At 33.9% G+C, this 24,535-nt stretch overlaps 1 protein-coding gene across 3 annotated transcripts; it reads right to left on the bottom strand.

Moving 5' to 3' along the window:
• Nucleotides 1-7,468: 7,468 nt before the first annotated feature.
• On the bottom strand, nt 7,469-12,170 carry LOC131052412 (transcription factor PIF3). Of its 3 annotated transcripts, XM_057987080.2 has the most exons (7): nt 11,753-12,166; nt 11,319-11,524; nt 9,215-9,310; nt 9,039-9,104; nt 8,737-8,802; nt 7,894-8,232; nt 7,469-7,805 (listed from the first exon to the last, which is right to left on the bottom strand). In XM_057987080.2, exons 1-7 carry the CDS (start codon nt 11,772-11,774, stop codon nt 7,770-7,772), a joined length of 831 nt encoding a protein of 276 aa, XP_057843063.2. In that variant the 5' UTR covers nt 11,775-12,166; the 3' UTR covers nt 7,469-7,769. The 3 variants fall into 3 exon arrangements, with proteins under 3 accessions (XP_057843063.2, XP_057843062.2, XP_057843061.2); XM_057987079.2 differs by having other exon boundaries at nt 9,215-9,307; nt 11,319-12,170; XM_057987078.2 differs by having other exon boundaries at nt 11,319-12,163.
• Nucleotides 12,171-24,535: the final 12,365 nt, after the last annotated feature.

Raw genomic sequence — 24,535 nt, 5'->3', positions numbered from 1 at the left:
CACATATCAATAGTGTACAAGTACACTATTTGAAATCAAAAATTCATGTTCAAATTCTTAATGGGCATCTATAAGTGTTAGTGAAGATCTAGTCCAAAATGTTTAGTCCAATGTCAAGTTTAGCCAAAAACTATACCCCAATATTGTGGGATCACCCCATGTTTGAATGACAAGGGGTATTTATAGAATCTCCTAAAAAGGGGTGTATTTATTATTGTAATCGGTGATTCCCTTTTCCCACCATTTTTAGCCTGTCAAGCTTTCTATGGCTTTGTATTTCCTAGCATTTTATTGTATCTACCTTCTTTATAGCATATTACAATACAAATATTTACATATGGATACCCATATGTAAGGTAATGGTTATCATATTCCTTTCCTATACCACATTAGATGTTGCTAGGGTTAGTATGTGGAATTAGACTTTTGCTTCTTAATCTTTTGGTGCCTTCTAAACTGGTGACCTTGTGGCATTGCATTTATAGATTGTTGTTCTTATGAGTATGAGTGGCCTTATCTCTATTTTATGGCTTATTCTGAATTTCTAAGGTCTAGTTGGTGATGTAATTTTAACAATTATGCATGTACCTCTTCTAACTTGCACCTAGGAGGCAAGGTGGTTGAGTGACGGTTTGGAATTATATTTTTTAGCTAGCAATACTCTTTTATGCTTTGTAATGTTTAGTAAAGGTCCAAGAGGTTTTCTATGTATCAATAATACCCTTCAAAACCCATAGACCTTATGATTTGTTATTTATTTCTCCTCCTGTATCCAAGCATTAAGAACTTCCTCCCTATCGGTGCTTGCCTTGTCACTATCAATTGCAATTTCTCCAAAGCTATTGGGGTTTTCTTCTTCATTTGCATCTAAAAGTTTTGAAATGGAATAAAGGTTTTTGACATACCCTTTCTTTATCTTGTACTACCTCTTGCACATATGCCCTATCATCTCATTTCCCAAGAGGAATGTGGACCATTAGGTTGTCGTTTGCAAAAGAGATTTCTTCTTTTTGGGAGTCTACAATACCATTGGCATTAATAAACCATATATTAAACCTAGCATGGCTCTAAAAGTATTGAATGGATCCTTCATGTTAACCACCTCAAAGTCCACAATTTGTTTAATGCCTTTGATGTTGACTTCAACATTTTTTTCATGTGTCTAGTCTCTCCATATCAGATCCATCAACTATGCTTATATTCATGGGCATCTTTACAACTTTAGGTCTTCCAAGCTTCTCCCATGTAGTTGCCGAAAAGATATTCAAATCTACATTGAGATCTACCATGACATATTTTACCTTATTATCATTTAAATGCACATTGATGAGTAGAGGACCATTCTTCCAATTTTGTTCCTTAGACAGTTGATTAATTTGTTGTTGCTTATGTTTATTTCAATTCTTCCCCAACTGTTTCAATTTTACTACCAAGTCTTTTTGTCAGGTTAGGGAGGCCAAATCCTTCAACATTTTTACTTCTTCAATAAAGCAACCTCCTTGTTGTTGTTGTTGTTGTTGTTGTTGTTGTTGCATAATGTGTTGTTTAGCTTTTACTACCTACTTGTCTTGAGTCCCAGTGGGCTAGAAATACTCCTAACTTCCTTCTTCCAGACTAGAGTCCTCATATTCCTCTTCAACCTCCTTATGTCTATTCTTGTCAGTGCCAATTCCTTATCTAGTGAGGACTATAGCTTTCTATTTTTGTCCGACTTTCTTTTTCTACTTTATCTTCAATACTAGTTCCTCTAGGGAGTACCCTTCATTAAATGTGTCAAGGGACCAAATGTCCATCCATTGACAGTTTTTAATCCCCTACGGTGGCACTCTCTAGATTACCTAGGCTCTTGTTTGTAGGTAATCACTTCTGGATGGGGCTACGATATTTTCAAAGAATTGTCGAGTATGTTCACATTTGAACAAATCATGGATTTTTTCCTCCACAAAAAGAACATTTCTTCTTTTTGCTCCACTCCCCAACACTCAAATGTGTAGTGACCAAATTTGACACAATTGAAGCATGTAGCATCATTCCTTCTTTTGGTGTTTCTTCCTCAATCTCTACCTCCTCTATAATTTGATTACTAGTTATCTTTGATGCAATCTTGTTGTGAATTGTTCTAAATATCACAAGAATACCTATTTTCTCTCTAGGGGAGTTGCATGTACCCCTCGTCATTTCTTTCATCCACACTATAGTTGTGATTATGGCATCCTTGCTGGCAATGATTTATTTTGTTCCATATTGAAGGTTGGTAATCCAGACAATCTTCTTTCAAGTGGGTATCCCAATCTCAGTAAATAGCGTAGTATGTTGAATTGGTTTTAACATTTTTACTAAACCACATGTAGCGCAACAACAATTTTTTCTCCTTGTGCTTTAGGACAATCATCCAAGACATGTCCTTCTTGGAAACAATATGTACACCAAATCTCTTTTGGTTTCTTTGACTCTTTTGCTAGCATTTCATTTTGAATTGTTAACTTTTGAACTAATAGTTTAAGTTCCTTTAGTTCTTTTGTTGTGTCATCTTTGTCCAATCTTCTCCAAGGTTGTTCCTCAATCCGGTAGGTCATTGTTATGAGGTTTATGTAGGAGTCAAAGACTCTTCCATCCAATCCAACCTGATGTCCTTCTATAATTCGAATATGAACCATTAAATCTTCTATTTTTATAACAATAGTTCTTCTAGCTTAGGGCAAACATTTTTGAATCGCTTATCATATGTCCTAACATATTCATTTTCTCTCTACACCATTTCTCTCATTTTACTCACACTTTCAATAGGAATAGTCGAGGTATCAAAATTTCCTAAGAAATCATCATGGGCTTCATCTCGACTCCTCTTATGTTAAGGATAATTTTTCATTTACCAATCTAATTCTCTTTCCTTAAGGAGGACACAAAGTCCAATAGTTCTAGTCTGTTTTCTTTTGCACCTCTTCTCTCCCATAAGAATTCCAACAAGATTACATGTTTGGTGGCTTTAGTAGTGTCCTAGCCAAATACTAGAATCTTGATTGAATCTTCCATTTTTTGTGATCTCATATCTACTATAGATCTCTAGATTGAAGGCTTTGCTTTTTCTCTTAATGTTTTGAAATATCTAGGGATTCTCCATCTCTATCTTTATCTCGTTCCAAATTGGTATCAAAGAACTCATTTCCCAAGATTTCTTCCTAAGCGATCTCTTATAAAGCCTTTGCTTCCTTCTTTTCTTCTTTTATTAGTGGTATTTCTTCTACTAAAATTCTCCTAATTTTATATGGTTGTAGGGATGGGTCCTAGTCAGGGGATTGTGATTCGTCAAAGCAACATTTCATTGTTTTGTTTGTCAGTGACATCTGATTATTTAGTGACCGCAACTCTTCACCCAAAGTTAACATGGCTTTTCCTTCTTTATCATTTTTGTCTTTTCTCAACTTACTTATGCTTCTATTAAGTACTCTTCCAAATATATGTCATTTAAGGGTAAGACGTTTTCCAAAGCTTGTAAAAATTCCAAGAATTTGTCATCTAGTTTAATTGCAATGAAGGTTCCATGCTACTACATTCCCCTAGCACCAAACTCTTGGATCTACATTATATTATTTAATAGTTTTCTTTAGACTGTTTAGTAATCGCCTCGCCTCATTCTTGCATGAAATTAAGCTCTTTGAGGTCTTTTCTTCCCTTCCCTTCCCTTCTTGTATTCACCCACATTGGAGTGCTCATCAACACCCACATTTTCATGCTCTAATCTCAACCTCACCACAGTTTCCATTCTCATGTGGTATCTCTCTTCTCTTTAATCACATTTTTTTGTCTTCTTTCTTCTCATATTGAGTTTTTCATTATCACTTCTTTTTCAAAATTGATTGCCTCCTTGGTTCCTCTAGTGTTATTGTTATCTCCTCTTGACATGGGTGTTTTTCTTTTGGACTTCCATTACTTCTTTATTGTCTCCCATGGTAGTTATCTAACAAATTTTCTTATCGGTCACATCTCTTCATAGGCCCCTTCTAGACCTCTTCCCTCTTTCCATTCCCCATCCCCTTGATACTTAACCCACATTCACAAGATAAACATCAAAAGGATAGTAATGCAGATTGTCATATTCTTTTTAGCATCCCCTTATCTTTTTTATTCAAAATATGGTTTGAATTTTTTTCTTAATGTCCTCAACAAAACCTAACTGTGGTCCTGACAACAGAACCAATGTTAGCAAGAAATCAAGGGACATGGACTAGAGTTTTCAGCCCCAGTGAGTTTTTGATATTGTAGTCTTACACCCCAAACTCGGCTATATTAAAGAAGACAAGGAATCAGATTCAGGCAATTAATTGCTGAATTAACAGAATATAAAGAACATACACAACACATAAAATTGAGACCCAAAATTAATTGTATTGATTGTATCCATTTAGCATATCGTATACACCCTTATATCACCTTATACATTCATATTATATGTCTCATATCATCTATTCTATCATTCCTTATGCCCTCAGTATACTTCCCTATATTCACCTTACTACTGGTGAATGTATCTTACAATATATTTATATCCACAAGATGGGACATGACCCATACTTAGTACCCTTATCCTACGTGATATGTTCTAGCTCTTATGTTTTGTGACCTTGATCTAGCAAGATGTAGTGTGATATATGGATGTCTATTTGTTGTACAATCTCTACCAGTAAACCTCAACAAGGTTTGAAGGACACATTAGAGTCGTGCTAGAAGCAAGAGATGCATCCTCATCTTGGGAGGAGTCATCCATTGGAGAATCAAGATTATGGATAGTTAAGTGATCTTCATTAGCATCCTTCCACAACGTAGTAGAGCCCTTATGACACGAGAGAGGATAATCTGCAACTAGGTGACTATTGAAGAAGAATCAACAATGTCTGAAGAGGAAGCCATCATAATCAAGAGGTTGATTCAAAGGCCTATCCCCAACCATCAAAACCATATCCCCATGAAGAAGCTTGGAGATGTCAATATCCACCAAAATTCCAAAAAAAGTAAAGTGCCCCATGTAGGAAGTAGAATCATCAACTTTCAAGAAGCAACCAATAGAATTGTCTATGGCCTCATAACATGAAACCTCCCAAAACTATAGAGGATGGTTCGGAAGTCTAACTCACATCCAACACACGCTTAGTAGATTAGTAAGAGAATTAAAGGAGGTTGACCAAGGCTTAATGAGAGGGAATGCTTCCCCCCAAGCCCACAATTGACCCAACACCAAATGTTTTTCCTCAAGAGAGGCAAAGGAGACAATGAAACAGCCTTTAGCATAGGGAAAGAGCTCAATCTTACTCACCACAAGAGGCCTCCATGAATCTAGCACCCATTTGTGAAGATCGGGAAAAGAAGGCCAAAGATTGAAGAATCTGCACACTAGACCCCTATATTGATAGAATCCCTCATTTCCCACCACATCCTAACCACAAACCACCATTGGAGATGATTTGGCACATTGAAAAGGATGAGACTTTTCCCTCAAAGGGCGGTTAGCACCAAAACCAACCACCTGAGTAAAGCTACATCCACCAATAGAAAAATTAGGCACTAGAGGGGGTGTGCACCCAACATCCACAACATCAAGGACAAGGGGTGAGTTAACCTTAGGTTTGTTCATTGGCACATCAAGACATAAACCACATATAGGAGCACTAGAAAGATCTTGCACCAAAGAAGCAACTAGCAAAGCCTAAGGACATTAGTCCCCAATGTAGGCCAAGGGTATAATGACACAAGGAAATAGAAAAGCTTGAGGTGAGTTGCTACCATAACAAGGGATTGTAGGAGCCTCATCATGGGCCAAGGGCACAACAAAGGCAACAAGCGAGAAAGGCGAGTATGATCTAGCGACAAAAACAGGCAAAATAGTGGCATTGTAATAATCAATAGTGTAACAAGGGAAAATTTTGTAACTGAATTTTGTATGAATTCTAAGACCCTTGTGAACTAGGAAACACATCCAAAGTTATTTCATAATTATACAATTCAGCAAACTAATTTGTTTGAATGAATTCAAAGCACAAAAATCTTGCTAGAGTTTTATAGACATGTTTACATAATCATGCATTTTTCACCGTGGATCCTAGGATGGAATTGTGTCTCAAACTTCTTGAGTTAAATTGGTATAATTTTCCTTAATTCCAATTTGTTGGAGTTTTCTCCCGCTTGGTTATTTGGGATATAACTTCTTTCACTCTTATTTTGTAATGTATTGTGTGAGTTTGTCCAAGTTAAATAGACCATCCAAGGGTGCCTCAATCATCTTCAAAGGGGCATGAAATGGTAGAATCTAGGTTGTCCCCTTAAAGGAATCACCATTTAGTTGTTTTAAGTCCAACTTCCTTCTAGTAGGCTCCAAGTGAGATGTTAAAGGAGTCATTTACAAGACTTTCAAAGGCTTGATTTCTTCATATATTGTTGATTTTAATGCTTCCAAAAATAGCAAGGTTTGAAGTAATCAATTGACTCAATCTTAGGCCTCATAACCCCAAATATTAATCACAAAACTAAAGAACATCATGAAAAAGACTTCAACAACAAAATTATGACTTTGGTGCAGTCAAGGTTTTGGCAAGGCCTTGAGACTTGATTAAGCTCTAAAAGGCTTAATGGAGAGCATCTTAGTATCAAATTTAACCTAATGAAAGAGGGGATGCCTCTCATTCAAGACAACCTACACCTATGTGGGTATTTGAATGTTGGTTGATAGTTGTTGTTTGTCTATGTTAACCATTTTGCATGTGACATATCCAATAATTAGTGTTAGTAATCAATCATCTTCTTCTTGTCCATGAGTGTTTATTGAGTAAAAAAAAATCAGTCCCTCTCAAATATCTAATTTATGTATACAATTTCTCTCTTATTTTAATGGTTTAAGTTATAAAAAGTTGTCTTTTTCTAATTTTTGTAACTTTTCACAATCTTATTACCTTTTTTTAAGCATAGAGATATCCAAGGGTTGAGATTGATTGGTAAGGCATTGGACTTTTATTTGAGTTGAGTTCATATCCAAGATGCCCAACGCTTTAATTTTTCATATCAACTTTGGAAAAGAAAAATCTTTAAGCTTTTTTTTTTCACTCCCTAATTAAATTCAATGAAATGTATAAATAATTTTTAATATCAACTTTGAAAAAAAAAAAAAAAAACTTTAAGCTTTTTTGACTCCCCAATTACATTCATAGTACCTTCAAAGCTGTCTAAAATCAAGCATACTTTATTGGTAACTTGAATCGAAGATGTCTAAGGATTAAATAGTCAGATATGGATAAAGAATAAAATCTACATGTTTCTACTTTTAAATACAGTTCCAAACTTTGGCCTTTCTTTTCCTCCCAATTTGGGTTGTGTTACTTAGCCACCAGAGCCTTTAGGAATATCAAATCAGTTGGGCTTCTTTGCCCATGCAAGAGAGTGCGTGTCTTTCCATATAAATAGCAAGATAGGAGGCCTAAAATTGTGCAATCCAACAAATAGATGGTTTGTTTCAATTTTCTTATATAAGCTAAAATTTTACAATTTCAGTGAATTTAAAAGCTTTTATGGTCTTGTTAAAATACAAACATGTTCCCAGATCTACTAGACTTGGAAATAAAATTGCAACCTGCAGTGCTTTTCTTTCAGTGTTTATTTTGGAACACATTAGTGGGAGTGGCAAACGAGCAGGACAGATGCCTTGGATTAATACTAAAATAAAGATTTCAGTAATCACGATAAAATCCTTCAAGTTAAATGCCTCTACAATGGGACAGCTCCGTTTAGTGGTGTTGCAAGAAAAATGCAGAATGGATTTCCTGCCAAAGAAGCCAAATAGACTGATCAGAACTTGCTTATAGAATTCCCATGATAGAATTTGTTACCAGTGCAATAATCAGGACTGACCTGAGAAGAACTTGGCACTTGTGGCAAAACAGAATTTGTTAATTGATTCATTTTGCTGGAGTCTTGCATGCAAGTGTGAACATCAAACCCGGCTGAAGACAAGTTAGGCATAGCCATATTATGAAGGCTTTCAGGGTGTGTATCAGGAGAGGATAACAATGGACTCCTTGCAGGACCTTGGGTCATGTTTGCAAGCCCTATTGTCCTGTCCAAGCCCAGGGAAACTCCTGCAGATCCTGTATTCATATATGTTTTGGGTATTTGAGGAATCTGCAATTGTTGCATCTCCGATAGCATGCACATAGATGAAATGTCAATTCCACTTCTTGCAGAAAGAATCTGCATTCCAGTAGATATAGGGTGAGGCACATGTTAACCTGAATGGTTGAATACAGAAACTATGTAGTATACTTTGTTACCTGCTTTCTTTATACCATGAAGCATATTGGCCATCGAGTAATACATAACAACACAACCATGCAAACGGGTGATTCGCAACAAGAAAAAGTGATTAATGATTTAGCAGGCCTTCCTAACTGAAATACAAAAAAGCTTGGACCATATGGATTTAGCACATCAATCTCAAAGAATGTTGGTGTGGCTCATCAAATAATATTTCAACTTATGGTGTTATTAACGTGCAACACAAATAAAAGACAAATTAGCAACAGTCCACATCAACCAAGAAATGATCAAGTACGGACGGCGTGAAGAACAGGCATGAAAAAACGCCCAAGTAATTGTTTCATGGATACTGCTTATGACTGAAACTGTAAAAGAACTAATATTATTGTATGCCACAATGTAAGACTACCATCATTTAGCACTGAATGATGGACCTACCTGCACTTGCAACTGAAGCTTCTTAAGATAGTCAATCGCTTCATCCAGCATGGACGCCTTATCAGTCTGCCAAAACAGAAAACCAAGCAAAGATCTTAGAAGGACAATAGGTTTTGGTAAGTGCCAAATTGAAACTATGTTTTACAGCCAAGGTGAAATAGCATTTCTGCAAAATCTCACGCCTTACTCTTGATGAACTGTTTACACTAGGAAAAATGTGCTTTAACAATATAGTGTTCAGTTTTCGAACATATACAATGAATTTGAAACATCTGCACAGCAATGAGAAGAGCATAATAGACCTTATTAGAGTTGGGAATGAGGTTCTGTAAGGCTTTCATCTTTTCATTGATTCTGTGCCTCCGTCTCTGTTTTGTGCACAAACAGAAATGTTTAGTCCAGTTTTAGTTCACCTGCTTAACAATAATCATTATAATCAACTTCTTCGAAAATTGTTGCAGAAGTGGAAGTACTAAACCTTTTCTGACAAATTATGAACTTCAGCTGCCCTGCTTCTTTTGGAAGAACATGTAAAAGGCTGTTTGGAATTATCACCAGAATCCTCTTGGGCCTTCTGTAATCACAATGAATTAGCAAAAATTCCAAATGGATTTGTATCAAAGATCTACACAAAAACGAGATATTAGAATGAGACTGAATTAACATATCTTCAAAAAAGGGGTCACCATTTAAATGCCAACAAAGTAGCTCAAAAGCTGCCTATTTTTCTTGGCTACTCGAATATTATTTCCAATATATAATAATTTCACAAACAAAGGTTTTCAGTTTTGAGCTGGAGAGCCAGGGAGGCACTTCTTTGCAATAGAATTGCCCCAACTCTGCCAACGGTAGATGCACAATAGCATCACTTTTGTGTACCCAGCAAGAGTTTTTTGCCCTAATCATTTGAGCATTGAGTTGAATGCATGCAGTTGTACTAATGGTCAGTGAGAATCAAGGTTATAAAATCTTAATGGCCCCAATTGTAAAATCCCCCAAATCTAAACGAACTCGATATTTCTATTATTTCTAACACAAAAAAAGTTGGATGTAGGCAACAAAACAAAACCTCATCTTTAAGGCACAAGAATCCAGTCCGGATGATGTAACCATTTACAGCTAGTCATTTTTGGGTATGTCCTGTGTCTACTAAAAAAATGACAAAACCTGCACAAACTTAGGACCACATGTAGCTGGCCAGTTTGAAATTTTTGCCTTCGAACCACAGGGTGATTTTTAATCATTGTTGATTCTGACATGGCAGAAAATTTGAACGGGGCACTAGTCATTGTGCTGTCTCCATCAGATGTGACTGCTTAAAAATTTATTTGAGATAACTCAGATATATTTATTAGCAAATTCTCAAGGTAAAGAATCTGGGTATTTGACAATCCAAGTGAAGAAGAAACTTCAAAAGTTTAAACCGAAGCATGACCGTGCACAAGCAAAAGAATCCTTTTCCTTAATTTGTGTTTCCAATAAGATGTAGACCTCCACCTAGTAATACATGATTAATGGAAATTATCAGCTGGATGGCTGGCAAAGATTGAGGGGAACTGGAAGTTTTAGCAGTCCTTGAGAGTTATTGGGGTTTTCCTCCAACTGATTGCTTCTGTGTAGTGCGTTATTTTCTTAAATTTGTATCCAAAAATATTAAATGTGATATGATGAAAAACTATAGGAGAAAGCTGAATATTTAGTTTCACGAGACTCTCTTAGGACACAGTACCGTGGAAGGAGCTACAGCTGCTGCAATAAATTCATTATTTTCCGTGAACTGAGGAAAGCCGATTCTTTTGAATGAAGAGAATATGAGGAGCCTATAAGTTTGCAGCACACCCTGAGAAAATTTGGCAAGAACTTTCAACAAATGGCAGCTAACGGGAAAGCCTTAAATAATGAATCCTTCAGAATTGCACCTGAAAGGTGAATTTCATGTTCTATCCATTGCCTCTGAATTGCCCTGTTGAGAATAGTAATGAAGACTATCTCCATGGGACCATTACCTTACTGTAAATGGCACCAACATTTTATCAATAGCACCCACAAATCTTGAACCTGGAACCTTTAAATAGAGCTGAAAATTTACAGATTTTTTGCCTTTTGCAACTTCTATACAACAGAATCTCCCTGCCCTAGAATATTAGTCTATTAGATGTAATTTTGAGTCAGACTATTGGCACAAATCGGACAAGGGCTCCAATATTTTTTCACAAGGTTTTGCAGTTAGAGGGTTTCACGGTGTGTAAAATTTTGGCACTTAACTGCAATATAAAAGGGAAACAAGTTTTTATTGATTTCTCAAATACTGAAAACCAGGAGCAGGCTTTTAAAGTGGATGTAGACTTCTAAAAACTTGCATCACAAATAAAACTAACTACATGGGTTTGTTTATAGCAAAACGTTCCTATTTAACTCGGAAGCACGTGCTCAGAGAATCTAGGAATACCCAAAGAGCAAAAATAGGAACTTCGAACTTAAATCCGCCATTAAAGAAGAGAAAATCCCGGCGCAATAACCAAACCCCAGTTCCAAAATATCCCAAAAAAGGGCATGCACAGAAATTTAGCAGTTGGAATTACCTCAGAGTGGCACTCAGCATCCTCCAAATTCTTTAAAGATCTCTTGACGCCCAATTCTGCTCCCTTACTCGCACTGTTCATCGAACCTCCCGATGATGAAGTTGCAGCCTCCATTGCCACATTGCTCGCCCTGCTGTATCCAAAAGCCCCACTTTCAGAAGGCAAGAGACCCTGGATCGAATCCCCACTCTTCAAAGCAGCATCCCCTAATAGATCAGAGTAACAGTAGTACTTATTATCAAAAGCACCGTCATCCCAGGGAAACCTATCTGATTCCTTCTCAGCCATTCGCTGAAACAGAAACAGTACTTCCTGCGACTGGAACCCGTAAATTCGCAAAACCTACTGATTTTTTTTGGTCTGTTACAGACTACATTATTAACTCCCTTGGTCTTTGAAAACGGTGACGCAATGAAAAAAATATGTTTACGTACAAGTTTTGCAGAAGAGAGGCATGTAATGGAGGCGTTACGTGTGCATTTTGGTGTCTGTGGCCGCCCTCATTGGCGATCGGCATGTTTCTGACAATTGACGGACATGGGTATAATTCAATTTGCCATTTTAGTTATTTACAGAGTCACTGTGCTGCCGTCAGATTTTTTGCAGTTAGAGTTTGTTTCTTGCACGACATCTTCTTTCTACTTATTTTCATTAATGGAGCCCGCGTTGGAGGTGCTGAAAATATTCGACAAGGCAGACATGATTACGATTTATATTAACAAACAGCAGTCTTCGGGAGTCGAGAAAAAAGCTGTCTTTCATTGATTGAGATCCACACCGACAGAAAATAGTAGAATTCCATAAACATTTTGAATTCCAGACGCCCTAATTACAACGGTAATCTGAGTTTTGAAGATGATATTTTAGCATTAATCTGAAAACAGAAGCATGGAAGTACTACTATAATTGGAAGGAAACACTTGTTCGAGAATTATATGTTAATCATTACACAAATATCTGATGTGAATCCCGATAATAAGATGTTTTTGTTTTTATTTATGATCTACTACAGTATGAAGGAATTTACTGAAAATATATGTACAAATAAAGTTATGAGCCAAAGGTGGTGGATTTTTATTATTTATTTTTATTGAAAAAAAATTTATTTAGATTTTTCAATACAGACTTTGTCATTAAATCAAATTTCTTTTCATGATCATTTGATTGACGAGTTATTCAAAAGAGAAGTTTTATCTTTCAATCATCTTGTGAGTTGTGGATTATTCATATAATTTCAGTAGTTTTAATTTTAAATAATTTTATCTATGTTTCAAGTAATTTTTAAAAAGTTGGTTATAAATTTTAATGTTGTAATTTTTAATTGAACATATAAAAATTTAAATTCAAAGAGATGGATCTTATCTCAAACCACTCAAAAAGAAGGCTAACAAAAGGAACATCAAACAACTCCTAAATATCCTAAGGATGTGGATTGCTAAGGTTTCAACACTCCCCATCAAACTTAAATATTTTGATACATATTCTTGATAAATTCATAAAAGTTTGTCGCAAATTTTAAGGTTGCATATTTGATGTAGGAGCATCCCCGGTTCTTGGCAATCTTGCATCAACCAAAAATATTTCCTTTCTGTTTTGCAATTTCAGCATTTTATTCTGCATTTTCTGACATTGGCTCACCGGATCTTGAGGAGTTGGATTTTTGCTTGAGGACTTGATCATGTACCTTATTCCTAAACCGCAGAGCATTTGGATCATTTTCCGACAAGTTATCCTACTGGTTTCCGAGACAGTTTTTCTAGTACCGGTTGCTTGGACCTATTTGCATTAGTGATCTACCGGATCCCTTTCGTAGCTTACGGAGCCCTGAGCGTTGATTTCGATGTTCCTTGGCATGTGGCCGACCTTCCCTTTGATCCTTCATCCTTTGGATTTTCCAGAGGAATTTCTTTGGCAAAGGTCGACCTTGTTGTTTTGACACGTTAGGTCTTGTTCTTTGGCATTTGATCCCTTTTTGGGCCGACCAGATCTCCTTGGATCATATAAATCATTGTAATTGAGCATTAGAATGTAACCTAGAGAAAATATAGAACATAGAAGCTAGATCTTAAGATTTGAGGTCCCAGTTGTGACATGTTCTGTAATTGAGCATGTTTTAGTAGGCCAGTGAGCCAGTTTCTGTAACCCAGTTGTTACTGTTTAATTGTAATCAGTTTTCATGATATAATTCATTATGTTTTGCATAGCCTCCATCATATCCTTGTGTTTCCGTTGTGTTTACTCTTGCTGAGCGATCCGGATTGATCTCTTTGAGGTCCCTCCTAACAGGTGACTGCACCAATATTCTTGAAGATAACTAGATGATTTTAATAGTTTAGAAGCATATATATATTAATTAATGTCTTTTGAGCAAGAAAACCTCTTTCTAAAACACTCAACATAACTAACAAATCAAAAATCAATTAATTGTGAATTTTTCAATACTATATTTTTACAAATCATTAACTAAAAATTAAAATATTACAAATGAATTAAGTTATTGTTATCTTCCCATGCTTCAGTTAATTTCTAACCACCAACTCCTATATACCTAATTATGTTATGGTTTTCACCCAAGTTGATTTAGATACCCATGATGACTTAACTATCTAAATAATACTATATAAATAATCACATAACTTAGTTAAGAATAATGGTAGCCACAAGTCAACTACACATACCCTTATGCACACTATAGGATTAAACTAGTGCAGTCACAAATAGGAGGGACCTCAATGAGATCTATCTGGACCATGCAGCAAGAGTAAAACACAACGAAAGCAAGACAAGATGATGGAGGCAATGCAGAATTGATTGATTATATCATGAAAAATTGTTTACAATCTTCCAGAAACATGCGGGCTACAAGATTCGGCTCACAGGCCTGATACAAACATGCTCAATTACAGTCTCAGTCAATATCAAACCTCTTAACCTCCAAATAGATCTTCTTGGTTCTGAAAACTTGCTTCTGCAAGCTAAATTGCATTGATTTATATGGTCTAGAGGGATATGGTCGGCCAATGAAGAATCAAACAACGATGAACATGATGAAACGTGTAAAACCACTAGGTCGACCTCTGCCAATGAAAATACTCCGAAAAATCCAAAGGAAGAAGTGTCAATCATAGGGAAGGTCGGCCACATGCTAAGGAATATTGGAAACAAAGAACTGGGCTTCGCAAGCTAAGGAAAGGATCCGCAAGATTCACCAATAGGAAATAGGTCCAAGTGGTTTCGGTGTTCTAAGCCAGAAAACTGTCTCGAAAATCGGAAGCGATAACTTGCCGAAAAATGATCCAAACATCTCGTGGTTCAGGAATAAGGAAGATCATTGTGATTATAAGCAAAATCCATCTTTGCAAGATCTAGTGAGCAAATGCAAGAAAATGTAGAAAGAAATGCTAAAACTGCAAAACAGAAAACAAAATGTTTTGTTTTTGTTGATGCAAGATTGCCAAGGACCAGGGATGCTCCTACATCACAAACGCATAGCGTTCAAAGATCCTTCACACAAGTATTATTCTCAATGTTGATCAATTGTGGATGCTTCAAAACAAAGTCATCATATTTCCATGTTGTAACTTCAACTGGAAAATAGTTCCATTTAATAAAGTATCTTTTGATTGTCCTAGTCCTCTACATCTTTATGGGTATATAAAGTTGAGGTGACCTCAAAATAGGGTTATAAATTACAAGCATGGTAGCTAGAATGAAATAAAACATATTGACATAAATACTTAAGGTATAATTTTTTTTTATTGTATTAAACTTTATTGAAGAATTACAATAACTAAATAGAATAATCCATGATTGGAAATTAAGATTGCTTAAAATTAGAACATGAAACCCTAGTCAAGGGATGGATGTCCAATAGTCATAGCAGTCTTATGGAAATACTAGTGAAACAAGCATAACAATGGAGGTATAACTAAACAATAAAGAAATAAATGTAGTTATATAATAAATTATAAAGAGGCATATCCTAAGCAAATCCAAATAATTTGATCGACTTTGTGATGGTTTTCCAATGGTCATAAGAATTGTAATAGTTGTCTCTAGAAACATATGTAACAAAAATAATTATAGAGAACTTTCAATTTATCATGGAGTTCTTTCAATTACAAATTTTAAGTTTAAGTTTCCATTACAATACAAAGATCCTTCTACCCAACTACCTTGATAGAATAGAAATAGACCACAATGGACAAAACATCTACCCAACTACCTTGATAGAATAGAAATAGACCACAATGGACAAAACATTTTAATGTAATCATCACCACATCAATAGTGGCATGCCATTATTTTTAACACTTAAATTTTGAAAAAATATAATTTTCTTAGATGAAACTGAAAGAAATTTAAAGCTAGTTATACTGAACACTATATTTTTGTATGCATATAATAATGCAATTCGACAAGCTAAAATAAAATGTGCTGAAATATAAATAATAAAAAAAATTTATCAAACAAATATTATGGTCTTACCCCATATGTGTGTGCGCACGCATACATACATACATACATAGTCAATAATTTTGTCAATAATCTTATTGTATTTGTAATTATAATATTCTATAGATAGTATATATATATATATATATATATATATATATATATATATATATATATATAGAATATTGAAGTTATAAATACGACAAAATAAGTATGTAAGAATTTAATCAAATACTCGTCTCTTCAAAGTTGCAAGGCTCTTTGAATGTAGTGAATATTGTGGCAATCCATAAATAGATGAAGGAATTCCAAATAGACCACAAATTAAAATTCTTCAAACTCAAATCCATCATAGTTTATAACCGAGAAATTGAAACTTAAAGCGTAAGAAAGATCAGGCAACAACCATGATTTCAATTATAGTAGATCATAGCCATAGAAACATAGATTTTTCAAATTGAACCCATTGTATTGTCATATTTAGACTACTATATTATAAATCAAAGAAATAAAACTTTATCACTATCATAATTGTAAAGATAGTGATAGATTGTAAAAGAACCATGAATGAAAAACTTCAAGAACATCAAATTTATTATTTGTTATAGACATAATGTATATTAAAAAATTGAAAAAGATTTATAAAACTCTTAACTATCATTCATTTCAACCATTATCTAATTAGAGAAGACTCCAATAACTATCATTTCAACCATATCTTACCATGAATATGAACAAGAAACTTTTTCCATACTAAAGTAGTACTACTCAAAAAAGAAAGAAATTTGTCTGATACCAAAGAACTATTATTTTTGGGAAAAAAATGTCTATACCATATTGAGATAATTGGTCTCTCTACTTTTTATTGATGTGAGTAGTAGGCCAAAGAACAAACCTATCTCAGAAAAATGCCATGTAAATTTGAATTGCTCAAGATTTGGATTCCCACTTTTCAAGTATACGGAATTCCTTTACCATAATCTACAAACACTATTATTAGGATATAAGAATCTATGGAAAAGAAAATCTAGACTTCTTTCAAACTGAATTCCTTAAACTCCCTCACAAATTAGACATGATAACTGTACATACCAGATATTCTTTGACAAATTAGCAGAATTCACCAAATTCTCCAGCCATGGTAAAATTAGAGGCTTTTCTACCACTGTAGAAGTTCCACTAAAATTAGAAAACCAGAACTGGAGGTTGATCTTCCAACAACCAGCCCCAAAGGTGCTTTGAATTTTAAGTGGCAGAAACAAATAGTGCCAAAGATATTGATTGCAAAAACAAAAAATATTCTGGCAGGCGGTCATATGGGTACCAAGCATGCAGGTTGACTCTCTTTTTTAATGCTCATGTTGTATGGTAAATGTCTACATATAGTTTAAAAGCATTGGTCTAATAATTGATGTCTTTTGAGTTAAAGAACTCTTTCTAAACCACTTACCATCATTAACAAACCATTTAAATTAATGAATTGTGAATTTTTTAATGTTATTTTCTTTTACAAATAATTAATTAAAAATGAAAATATTACAAATAAATTAACATGTTATTATCTTCTCATGCTTTCTCTAATTTTGTAGTGAAATAATTTGCATAAGAGACTTTCATATATAATAGGAAATATGTTGCAATTTTTTTTATATTGCTTAAGAATGATAAGCTTGAGATGGTAAACCTCCAAAACTTTCAAGAACACAATTCACAATATGATAATAATAAACCAACTCATATATATCTAACTATGCCATGGTTGTCACCCAAGTTGACTTCTAACCAAATAAATCATATTTCCAAGTCATAACTTCAAGTGGAATATACTTCCATTTAATTAGGTGTCTTTTGATTGTCCTAGTCTTCAACATCTTTATGGTTATATGGAAAATCAACTCAAGTCCAAGATGGGTTTTCCTTCTACATCTATCCAGGGTTGGGTAGAACTATCTGTGATAGAATTTTTCATTAATATGCATGCCTCTTCAATTTGATTTGTCTTTACCTTATTGTCCTTGAGATTAAATGATGCCTCTTGTTGGTGCTTAATGTATCCTTTCATTGCTTTGATCTTCTATTATAACTTTGAAGAATAGGTGAAGAAAAAGGAGGGGGGAAGAAGATGAAGAGGTTTTATGAACATAACTAGAAAGTTGAGACAACCACAAAATAGGGTTATTTAAATTAAACAGGCTGGTAGCTAGAATTAAATAAAACATCTTGTCATTATAATAAAATCTATTGAAGAATTACTATAACTAAATAGAATAATCCATAATTGGAAATTAAAATTTCTGAAAATTATAATGTATCAAACCCTAGTCAAGGCATCGGTGTCCAATAATCATAACATTATTATGGAAATACTAGTGAAATAACCATAACAGTAGAGATATAACTAAACAATAAAGCAATACAAGTAGTTATATAATATATTATATAAAGAGGCATATCCTAAATGTATATCAAAACAATTTGATGGAAAACATAATAGTTTTCCAATGGTCGTAATAGTTGTAATAGTAGTCTAGAAATAGATGTGAAAGTAACAAAAATAATCATAAAGAGATTTTTTTTTTACATAATCAAAGCAAATAGAATTGCATGGTATACAATTTATCATGCAGTTCTTTCAATTTCAAATTTTAGATTCAAGTTGTCATTACAATGCAAAGGTCCGTTTACCCAACTATCTAGATAGGATATTAACATACCACATGGACAAAAAAAATTAATGTAATCATCACCACATCAATAGTGGCATGCCATTATTTCCAAACACCTAAATTTTGAAAAATATAATTTTGTTAGATAAAGCTGAAAGAAATCTAAAGCTAGTTGATTATACTAAACACTAAAGATCTGTTTACCCAACTATCTAGATAGGATATTAACGGACCACGTGGACAAAAAAAATTAATGTAATCATCACCGCATCAATAGTGGCATGCCATTATTTCCAAACACCTAAGTTTTGAAAAATATAATTTTGTTAGATAAAGATGAAAGAAATCTAAAGCTAGTTGATTATACTAAACACTATATTTTTGCATGCATTTAATAATGTAAATTGATAAGCTAAAATAAAATGTGTTGAATATAAAAAATAAATAATTTCATCAAGCAAAGATTATGGTCGTGTCCCATGTGTGTGTGCATATACACATACATAAATACACACACACACACACACACACACACACATAGATACATAAATGTACATAGTCAAAAAAAATTATAAATAATTTTATTGTATTTGTAATTGTAATATTCTATAGATAGATTATATATATAACCTATCTATAATCTATCTATAGAATATTGTAGTTACAAATACGATGAGATTTTAGACAAAATAAGTATGGAAGAATTTAATCAAATACATTTCTCTTCAAAGTTGCAAGGCTCTTTGAATGTAGTGAATATTGTGGCAATGCATAAATAGATAAAGGAATTCCAAGTAGACCATAAATTTATATTCTTCAAGCTCAAATGTACCATAGTTTATAACAAAGAAATTGAAACTTTTAAAGCATAAGAAAGATCAAGCAACAACCACGATGCCCAATAAAAATAGGTCATATTCATAAGAAGGATTTTTCAAATTGAACCTGTAGACACCTAAAATTGTCCTCGCTTAATTAAATAAATATTTTATTTATTTAATTATTTTATACTAAGCCTTCTATTAATTAAATAGATTTTTATTTATTTAATTAATTCACTTATCCTCTTCTAGCCCATTCCTTGTTTAAATAAATATTTTTATTTATTTATTATATTTTCCATAAATTAAATAAATATTTTATTTATTTGATTGGTCCCACTTCTTCTATTAATTAAATACATTTTTATTTATTTAATTAATTCATTAGTTTTTTCTCTTCATGACACATGTCATTTATCTCTTAATTTTCCTCTACCTACCCCCTTCATATTTTATTATTTCTTTTACCTAACCTTTAATCCTAGCCGACCATTTATTTCTTTCACCTCTTAATCTCATCCCTTCATTTTTTAAAGTGTCTTCTATATAAGAGGTTGCTTTCATCTTTATCAACCCTAATTGATGTGTCTATCAAGCCTTCTTGCGATCAAGTGACTTCACAACCACAATTTGTTCTTTGTTGAGCTCTTATGCACGATACAAAATCTGAGAGTAAATATATCAAACAAGATCAATGGAGATAAAACCCTTCTTGCCATGTAAATGGTATTATTGTTCCATTTGTTAATTTGCGTGTTCTTAGGTTTCTTCATCGGTGTATGGTGAATGTTTTATTGTAGAACTAAGGTTTGTTGTGGTTGGATCTTTGTGGTTTTTAATAGTTTGTCGTCATTATTTTATTACCATTTGAACTATTATGTTATAAATCAAAGAAGTAAAACCTTGACATTATCATAATTGTAACGATGGTAGTAGATTGTAGAAGAACTATCAAGGAAGAACTTCAATAACATCAAATTTAATATTTTATTATAAACATGTAATTAATATTAAAATCTAACCTCTTCCATATCATGTGCCCCTTCTACATCCTGTGCCTCTCTTGACACTAATTTTGGCACTTTTTCTTCCATCTCAATGTAATCATGCTCACTACTAGCATCAGAAGGGATGTCTATCATAGGTTGAGTTTCCTTTTTCTTCTCCTTTCCTACAATAGTTTTCAACCTTTGAGAGCTTATAGTTGTTTGTTTAACAACCTTTTTTAATTTTAATTCTTCCTCCAAATCAATAGTAGTTGAAACCTTTTGCCCAAAAAATATATGTGAGACTAGAGACACTAGTGGTGGTTATTCTACCACAGGTGCAAAAATAGAGGGTTTAGTCTCTTACTTTTGAGGCCATTTCTCAATCAGAGCAAAAAGAGTTGGGTGTTTTGGTGATGGAGGCGTTAATGAGTCTTTGGATTTTCTTTTCTTTCCTTCAATAGGGAAAGATTCCTCTGTTGGGTCAAGTCATGATTATCCCTTTTCAGGTGTTTTTCTTTTATTTTGAGGTGATGTCTTCGTCTTTTTCTTAGAAGGAGAAGGGGATAGATCCTTAGGCTATTGCTCCTTCTTCTTGGGGAAATTCTTCTCTTTTTTTTCCTTTAATGGGGAAGTAGAAGATTCTTTTGCAAGATTTTTCTTTGCAGAGCCCAAATCAAAGGTTTCTTTTATTGCTTTCTTTGATTTTCCCTTTTCTTCTAACTTCCCTTACCCTTCTCTTGTTTTACACTAGAATATTTCATAACACTTTTAACAAAGGGTGACTTTTGAGCTATTTTGGCTTCTAGTTTTAGCTGCGAGAGGTGTGGTTTTAGGTTCTTCATATTCATCCTCAAAGAGATCTATCTTAGATTCATAGCCTGATGATTTTCCTTCTTCTAAGGTGCTAGATTATTCCTCCTTTGAGCTACTTTTCTTTTTACTAGTTTTCCCTCTAAGTCTTAATTTCCTTCTCCAAGCCCTAAATTTAGAGCATTTTTTAGCAATAAAAAATATGTCTTTGAATATATAAAACAAATGTCAATTTTTTATTATTATTATTTTAAAAATAATAGACATAAATTTCATTAATATTTCTATATTCAAGATCAATTTACATCATTTTGAAATTCAATTTAGAATGTCACTTTTATGCGGTTGAAGTTAAACAGTTTTAGTTGTGTTGCCCACTTCCTTTATAAAAGTGTGACACAACATTGTGCTTTTACCCCGGACTTACGTGGAAAACCCAAAGAGGAAAAAACCATAATGAGAGTCAACTCACAATATATGAACATGATTACAATATTTATTTTAGGCACACTACCAAGGAATCTCATTACTCCCGGAAGGACTTGCAAGTTGAGGTGCACAACCCCAGGGCAAGATACAAGAGACTTGCAGGTTAACACTCACTGGCTCAAGACAAGATACAAAGAACTTTCTACGGAGATTCACTATCTTTGAGAAAGGTACATGAATCTATAATCAATATGAATAAGCCTTCAACATACTACCTCCAACAATCTCTAAGCATGAAGTTTCCTTTGAAACTTTGTCTCAAGCAACCAACTTAAAAAACATTCACCACACATCTTCTCTGTCTCAACTTCACATTACATACTCCGGAATTGATATGATCATGTAATCACTCTGATCCACACACACACACCACTCCAGACATTAACATTGATTTGGTCTTCTATATGTATCATCCTCTTCATCACAAAACATAAATTATGTTGACTAGAATAGGGGACAAGCATAAGTCCTATCAAGTTAGCCATCAAACATAATTGTGGTGAAAGTGGTTCAATATAGGAGATAGAGAGAACCTAAACCATCTTATTACAACTCTCTAATTGGTCCCAAACATCACACACGCTAGCACGCATCCTCAAAAGTTGACAACAAGGTAATATGTAGATAAACCATGTAGCACATAACTAGTTAGACCAAAAACATATCTTCCGAATGAATTATCTCAATGCAAATACCCACAACCCAAAGTAGGACCCAAATACAACATCACAATCTCCAATATTTATGAAGACACCCAATGATACACCACAAGTAAGAGAACCAATTATGCAGCCAAACTTGAGCAATTACCCTAAACAACTGACACAAGACACAATGTGACACCAAGCATATCATTCAACATCATGTAGAGCACATAAGGATGTTCCTTGAACATCTAACAACATTCCCAAATACTTTTTTCTCACTGACACATCAAAAACATGTTGGTGCAACACAAATAGTTATAAAATACTTCATTTTGAAGGGCCAGACAACTCAGTCATGAACAAAACATCATTATCACTCTTGCAAATCATTTAAGCACTATAAACATGAACTAAGACATAGAAAACTCATTACAAGCATGTTCTCCAAGCTACAACAACATAAACATCAATGTGGAGCATTTTTTAAACCAATCCCGACAGACAACCAAACTGCCAAAAGACTACATTTACCAACCACAAGAACTACAATACTGGGGACCTAGAAAGATAGGAGTGTAATGTCCATAGAGCATACATATTATGTTTAAATCCAAAAGATGATATAATCAAATTTAGAGGAATGCAGAGAATTCTTCCAAACTATCTTCAACATACATTCCTACAATTACTTATTCCATCAATCTTCCAAAGGCCAGAATGTCTCGGAAAAATCATAAACCATCACCCTATGGTATACACGGGATCATCACATTCATATCCACTTTATTTTCATGCTTCTAATCCTCATATTAATACTTCTAATCTTCATCTAAATATGATATCATCATCATACTTCTATTCCTCATCTCAATGCATATAATCCTAATCTTAATATGATATGATCATTGTTATACCATCTATGCCAACAAGCACACTATTAGTATCATCAATATCAACACATCATACTGAGTATAGACATCAAACACCAAGAAGGTGGACATCCACAACATAAAGCATCTGCAACCGTCATCCATCTAACAACAATCCCCCCATACTTTGACACTCATCATACTAAACATATCATCAATGTCAACACACAAGTTGCATGATGACTTCAATTACAAATAATACCAACAATGCCAACATCTCCACCTCTACAATATTCTTGATACTTATGCAAAAAAAATTCCTTCATTGTAGTCATGAGCTAGTGATTGCATTTCTACCTAATCTTATAAGCCACATTAATGTAGAATCCTTTAGAGTTGTTGGAAAGATCTCGAGTCTATGGGCATCAGTAACATAATCATAACTATGACATAATACATCGAATTTAAACATAAAGGTATTAAGGTTTTTTGTGATTAGACCATAAAAATTTCAGAGAGCAGATGGAGGTATATTCTTGAGTGTTATTTATATCTCCTTATCAAAGATGGGAAATTCAAAGGTAGTTGGTACTTCAATATTTTATACTTCTACTTTATTCATTGTTTCTATTACTTCTTTTGTATGCTCTTAGGTAGGTTCCTCTTGCATTTATGTATCATTAGAATATGTGGAATTTATTGGTGCACTAAATGGATCTTATGTTGTTTGTGTCAAATCTGGTGAGTCTTTTGGCTCCTTACTTGAAATCATAATATCCCCTACACTTTGTGTAGAGGTAATAAACCTTCCTCGAGAGTCCCTTTGTTGGTTTATACAATGTACAAATATCGAGTGTATAAGCTATCTTCCTACAGTTTCTAGTAAATGGGTTGATACTAATCTTGAAATTTGTTATTCCTAATGATAAAAGTAAAGAAACTACACTAATAAAAAGTAAAAGATATAAATTAAATGATGAAAATAAAATAACAACAAATAAATAACATTAAGAAAATCTAAACTCAAGAATCCTAAACCTAGCACCATCCCCAACAATGACACCAAAAATCACCGATCTCCACTATATACACAAGGTTGGTGTAGTATATCAATGTACTCAACTCAATTGGAATGCCCACATAGAGTGACCTAATTTCCTAAGAAGAGGCTCATTTAATTATCAATCAAGGACATATCTACTTGGATGATGCTAGCACTATATGTGCAACAAAGGATTCTTAAGCCATCTATTAGTTGCATAAGGGAAATACTAACTAATGAAAATGTAAACAATGTTGGAATGATAATCCTATTTATACAACACTTGTTTCGGATAATTTGAAAAGCGACTCAATTGTGGTTGCAGGTAAAGTATACAATAAGTTGGTTGCAACCTATAATTTAACCATTAACTACATTACTAAAACACTTGAACTTTTTAATAATGATTCTAAAGAAGTGACAATAATT

This window comes from Cryptomeria japonica, chromosome 10 (genome assembly GCF_030272615.1).
Source record: "Cryptomeria japonica chromosome 10, Sugi_1.0, whole genome shotgun sequence".
Taxonomy (NCBI): domain Eukaryota; kingdom Viridiplantae; phylum Streptophyta; class Pinopsida; order Cupressales; family Cupressaceae; genus Cryptomeria; species Cryptomeria japonica.
This window is presented reverse-complemented; position numbering and strand designations above follow the sequence as displayed.

What these genes read in the sequence shown, in the direction of transcription:
- LOC131052412 (XM_057987078.2), bottom strand. Translation starts at nt 11,606, where the DNA reads ATGGCTGAGAAGGAATCAGATAGGTTTCCCTGGGATGACGGTGCTTTT. An exon ending in ATGCTGAGTGCCACTCTGAG is followed by an intron (nt 9,311 to 11,318) that starts GTAATTCCAACT and finishes TTGTGATTACAG; the next exon opens with AAGGCCCAAGAGGATTCTGG. An exon ending in AGCTTCAGTTGCAAGTGCAG is followed by an intron (nt 8,233 to 8,736) that starts GTAGGTCCATCA and finishes ACTGGAATGCAG; the next exon opens with ATTCTTTCTGCAAGAAGTGG.